A 5439-nucleotide genomic window follows, 5' to 3' on the forward strand; every position below is an offset into this window, starting at 1 on the left:
CAGCGCTGGGTTATATTTAACCCAGCATTTTTTAGAGTGTACATAATAAATATACACAGTACACACATATATATTATTTAAACAAAAACGTTTATTTTTGGTTGTGATTAATCGCGATTAATCTTTTGACAGCACTACTAAGAACACATTTTTTTGTTTACTTGAAATAGAAATGTTCAATTGACTTTAGAGATTACACAAAGGAGATATACCACTGTATTTTACAGGCAATTTGATTTGACATGTTACTGAAATGCAAGCCTGACAAACAGTTTTGAAAATTCTGGTCTTCCCACATTCAAGTAGAAAGCAGCTTACATGACTGAATAGCTGCTCAAGGTGTTACCAAAGATCTGATTTGCTTAAAAAAGGATTTCACGGTAAGGATACGGCTTCTGAGAAAGGCCAACATTGAGTCACTCCTGCATTCACTAGAAGCAAGTAGAATTCAGGCATTTAGCAGAAGCTTTTATCCAAAACAACTTGCGGATCACCAGTCCATCTGGTTAAGAGCCTTTCTTAAGGACACAATGCCAACAGCTCAAATATCGCTACATTTGGAATTCAAACCTGTGACCTTTCAGTAACCATTCTTTGCAACATACTAGAACATGAAGTTCTCTGTTGAGAGAATAAATCATACATTGTCCAAAGTCATAGAAATATGAAGTTAAAAAAAAAATGGCCAAGTGAACCTGCTCGCCCCACATTCGAGGTAAAACGGTCATCTTATGGGATAATATATTTACAATGGTAAGAAAAAGTATGTGAACCCATTAGAATTGGTTGGTTTTCTGCATGAATTGTTTATAAAATCTTCATCAAAATCACACTTTTATACAAACACAATGTGCTTAAGCTAATAACACAAAAACGATTATAATTTTTCATGTCTTTATTGATTTCATGTGTTTACAGGACTATGTTAAACGTTCATCATCTGTCCTCAGTGTGAAATGATGGATCTCAAAATCGTTCAGTCATGGTTGTGAAAGGTTCAAATATGTAGAATATACTGGAAAACCAAAGAATGTGCAGGATCTGGAGGATTTTTCTGAAGAATAGCGTGCAGTTTAACTGCTCAGGACAAACAATAGACTCGTGAACGACTCATGTATCTCATCAAAAACAGGTGTAGATCATCCAGGAAATGAGGTAAAGTTCACTTACTTTTACCACCTTGCCAGTACCGAATTAGACTACATTTTGCCTTCAGAACTGCCTTAATGCTTCACAGCAAGGTGCAGGAAACATTCCTCAGAGATTTTGGTCCATACTGACAGGATAACACTTGCTGCAGATTTTTTGTCTGCACATACATGATGTGAATCTCCTGTTCCACCACATCCCAAAAGCTCCACTGGATTCAGGTCTGGTGACTGCGGAGGCTATTTGAGCATTGTGAACTCATGTTCAAGAAACCAGTTTGAGATGACTGGAGTTTTGTGACATGGTGCATAATCCTGATGGAAGTAGACATCACAAGATGCATAGTTTTGTAGGGTGACGCAGTAAAGTGCTCTGATGCATTACCATAGTAAAGATGAAACAAACACGTTGTGAATAAAACTACATTATCAAATCCACAAAACTAGACTTGTCATTGAGTGAATTAAAACTGTCAATCATCAGTGTTGAATAACAGGGTTTGCCTCATATAACATAACTAAAGAAAACTTCCCACAGTGTTATGTAATGCTAATTCACAGGGAGATTGATAAGAAAAACAACCTGGGCATAACAACTGTTATCACGGAAACATCTGTATATACAGTATGCGTGTGTATAATCGCAGTAAAGTGTGCGATTATATCAGTGCTTGTCACTCGTTTCTGATGCAATACATGGCTGGATTGCGAGGTGTGGTATTAAGCAGTGCCATTGTGCGGGAGATTTGTGTCTATAAACTGCTGTCTCATCCTGACCAAGTAAGCACACACATAGTCTGATATGAAAATCTGTCTTTTCATGCGTCATATTGAATGCAAAAAATCTGAGTCATCATCAATTTAGGATTGCATTTGAGTCTGAATTGCTGCTCTAATATGACACAACAGATTTCCAAAGTAAAATGTGTGTCATGTGTCTGTGCTGCGTCGGTCTTTATTTGCAGTCTGATTCATTAGAAGTGTTAATACTGACAGGAATAACGTGATAAGAAGGGTGGATTGCTGAGGGTGTTATGTAATGATGATATAGAAAAATGCCGATCTATGACAATCGGTCTAATTTCTCAAATCTCAGAAATTTCAAGAATATTTATGGGCCATAATTCATCCTAAAAACAAAAGTATATAAGAAAATAAAGCCTAATGGTATACAACAAATATCACACATTACTGAAATGATAATATATTCAGTATATAGTTCAATTGCAAGTATACAGTTCATCATGGTAGTTTTGAATGAAATTCTGCAGGCTTAAATTGCTTCCATATTTTATCTCTGGGTCTAATGACCTGTATTATTATCTTCTAAACAGTAATAGAGTGAATGGACTATGTAACAATTAATGACATAACCATTGCACTTTGGTATCCATCAAGTGTCAGATGAGGAACACGCATGATGTGTCATGACCTGCCTTTAAGTGTTGTAGCCTAACTTGTTTCTTGGTTTATAATAATTCATTCAAAATGTAAAAATGAAAAATCGAAGTGTATCGAATTGGAGATTGAATTTCAGATCATTTAAGTATGGCTTCAAAAGATTTGGAACATAGCGCACAAATAATTTGGACTACTGATTTTTTTCCCCTTTATGGTAACTTTGATTAAATGGAAAACATGCACAGACATTCTTCAAAATATTTCATTTAGTTCACACACTGATTCGATTTTTAAATGTTTTTTTTTTTTAACGAAGTATTTTATGCTTATCCCAAGGCTGCATTTACTTAAAAATACAGTAATATTGTGAAAATATTATTGCAATTTAAAATAACTGTTTTCTGTTTAAATACATTTTAAAATGTAATTTATTCCTATGATGGTAAAGATGAATTTTCAGCATCATTACTCCAGTCTCCAGTGTCACATGATCCTTCAGAAATCATTCTAATATGCTTATTTGCTGCTCAAGAAACATTTCTGATTATTATCAATATTGAGAACAGTTGTGCTGCTTAATATTTTAACCATGAAGCATTTTACAGGATGCTTTGATGAATAGAAAGTTGAAAAGAACAGCTTTTATTTTAAATAGAAATCTTCTGTAACAGTATAATTGTCTTTACTGTCACTTTTAATCAATTTAATGCATCCATGCCAAATAAAAGTATTAATTTCTTTCAAATAAAATAAAATAAAATAAAATAAATCCTTCTAATATAATTTCTGAATTTTTGAATGAAGGTACAAAAGGTATAGAAACTGATGACACAGGTTAGGAAGCTCATTTGAGAGGATGTGACAAGCTAATGTTCAGAGATGGCTTCAGTTTAGATCAATATCAGTGCTTTCGCGAACTGTAACTTCAGTTCAGTTACGTGTCCTTTTTCAGCACTGAGACATAATGGGCAGAAATTGACAACGCTCTTCCTCCTCTTGGCCATTTCGATAAAAGAGACAACGCTTAAGTAAGAAGCAGACGTACAATTTACCTTTCTTAAAATCACATCAGGACAGCTGATAAAGAGCTAAAGCTGTAGGGCATCCATTTTACCTCCAGTAATTGCATTTTGGTTTCCCTCTGAAGCCAACATTATGGTTAATCGTGTTTTTAAGTGTTCATTGTTATCACCACGAGTTGCACAAGACTGTGTGTTCACATGGATTTTATATTCATATACAATGACATTTACATGACACTCCAAGTCAAATAATAAAATATGGTACTCGTGATTTTGTCATGGTGCATTCTGGTACCTTGTTTTTGTAGTAATCTATTAGTCCATTATCATGTACTGTATGTGTAAAATTGTTTGTTATCACCACAGGTTGCACAAGAGTGTGTCACATGGATTTCATATCCATATGCCATGTTGTTTACATGATACTCCAATGTTCTTCAAAGAATAAGATTACCATGGTACCAAATGTCCAAAACATGGTAATTTGCATACTCATTTTGTTAATGCATGTAGTCTATTAGTGTGGCATATTAAAGTGTGTGTAAAACATAACAAGTAATGGTTAATGATGGTTTTAAGTCTTGTGTCTTATGCTGATTACATAATATCCCAATGAACTTCAAAGAATATACCATAGTACATGTCCAAAAACATGGTAATCAGACAAACTTATTCTTAATGTAGTACTAGCCTATTTATTATAGTAAGTGTTTGTGAAACCATAACAAGTAGTGAATAATGATGTTTTGAAGTCTTGGTTGTTATCAACAAGAGTTTGTTCATATATAGTTAATGGTACGATATTTACATAGGCTACCATAAAAGAAAAGGTATGTATATATATTTTTGTGCGTGTCTGTGTAAATTCGTACCTTATTAATGATGTTTTCAAGTGTTTGTTATAACAGCACGTTGCGCAAATTCATGGACTTCGCAGAAGATGCAATCCCCATGCATGGCATATTACCATACTGCCCCACAGATTTCTGTGCCAAACCCCCCTCCTCGCGACATGGTATCGTCCTGTCCCCTGAGAGGACGAATGAGTGCGTGCCCCTCATGACGCGAGTCGGGCCGCTCCATAAATACTCTCACGTTCCTCGGAGGGGTGCCACTTTTTCTGTGTTTTCCAAACGGGTGTGCTAAAGTACCGCCAAACAGAAACTAAAAATGATGAACGGAGAGATTAACGGCTTCCACAGCTCTCTTATTGAGGAGGACTGCTTCTTGTTTACATCGGAGTCCGTTGGAGAGGGGCATCCAGGTAAAACGTCCAAACAAACTTTGGGCGACTTTAACGTTACAGTATTCAACTTCGCTATTATATAACAGCACCTGTTCTGCACGTTCGCATTATTATTCTTATTAGCTTTTTTTCTAACCATATTTTGTACTAAAACAACTTTGTATTTGCTTTTGTTTGGAAACATTTAAATATTACTCAATTCTCAGATTAAATGAACGTTGGGTCTCTATAACGTACTCTGATGCGCTGTAGATTTGAAAACTATTGTACTTGGTTTCTATGGCTGTGTGTCAAAAACTAGTGAGCGGCCATTCTAGACAGCATTTTGAGCACAACAGTCGCCTTCAGTCTATATAAACATATGCACACTCATCTCAGCTGACACTGCAAACACCTCTCATAACCATTAAGATAGTCTAGGTAGGCAGATCAGCGGGTTTTAAGACGCAGCCTCGCGCTACACGTGGGATCAAACATGGGGTCTGAGCGCACACTCCGCCCACCGTGAAAACTGCATTTGCCGCCACAAGACTGGGAGCCCAAACTCTGCACCTCCTCCAAAAAAAATTCATTAAAGGGGTCATATGATGCGATTTCAAGTTTTCCTTTCTCTTTGGAGTGT

The 5439-nt window shown here is 35.9% G+C and overlaps 1 protein-coding gene across 1 annotated transcript in view; it reads left to right on the forward strand.

Moving 5' to 3' along the window:
• The first annotated feature begins 4689 nt into the window (after positions 1 to 4689).
• LOC107662054 (S-adenosylmethionine synthase-like) overlaps positions 4690 to 5439 on the forward strand; it is a 7754-nt gene continuing 7004 nt past the window's right edge. The window contains exon 1 of the mRNA XM_016451916.1: positions 4690 to 4835. Within this exon, the coding sequence (XP_016307402.1) occupies positions 4742 to 4835 (94 nt within the window). The 5' untranslated portion in view covers positions 4690 to 4741. The remainder of the gene's footprint in view (positions 4836 to 5439) is intronic.

Source organism: Sinocyclocheilus anshuiensis, unplaced genomic scaffold, assembly GCF_001515605.1.
Source record: "Sinocyclocheilus anshuiensis isolate Anshui unplaced genomic scaffold, SAMN03320099.WGS_v1.1 scaffold431, whole genome shotgun sequence".
Classification (NCBI taxonomy): Eukaryota; Metazoa; Chordata; class Actinopteri; order Cypriniformes; family Cyprinidae; genus Sinocyclocheilus; species Sinocyclocheilus anshuiensis.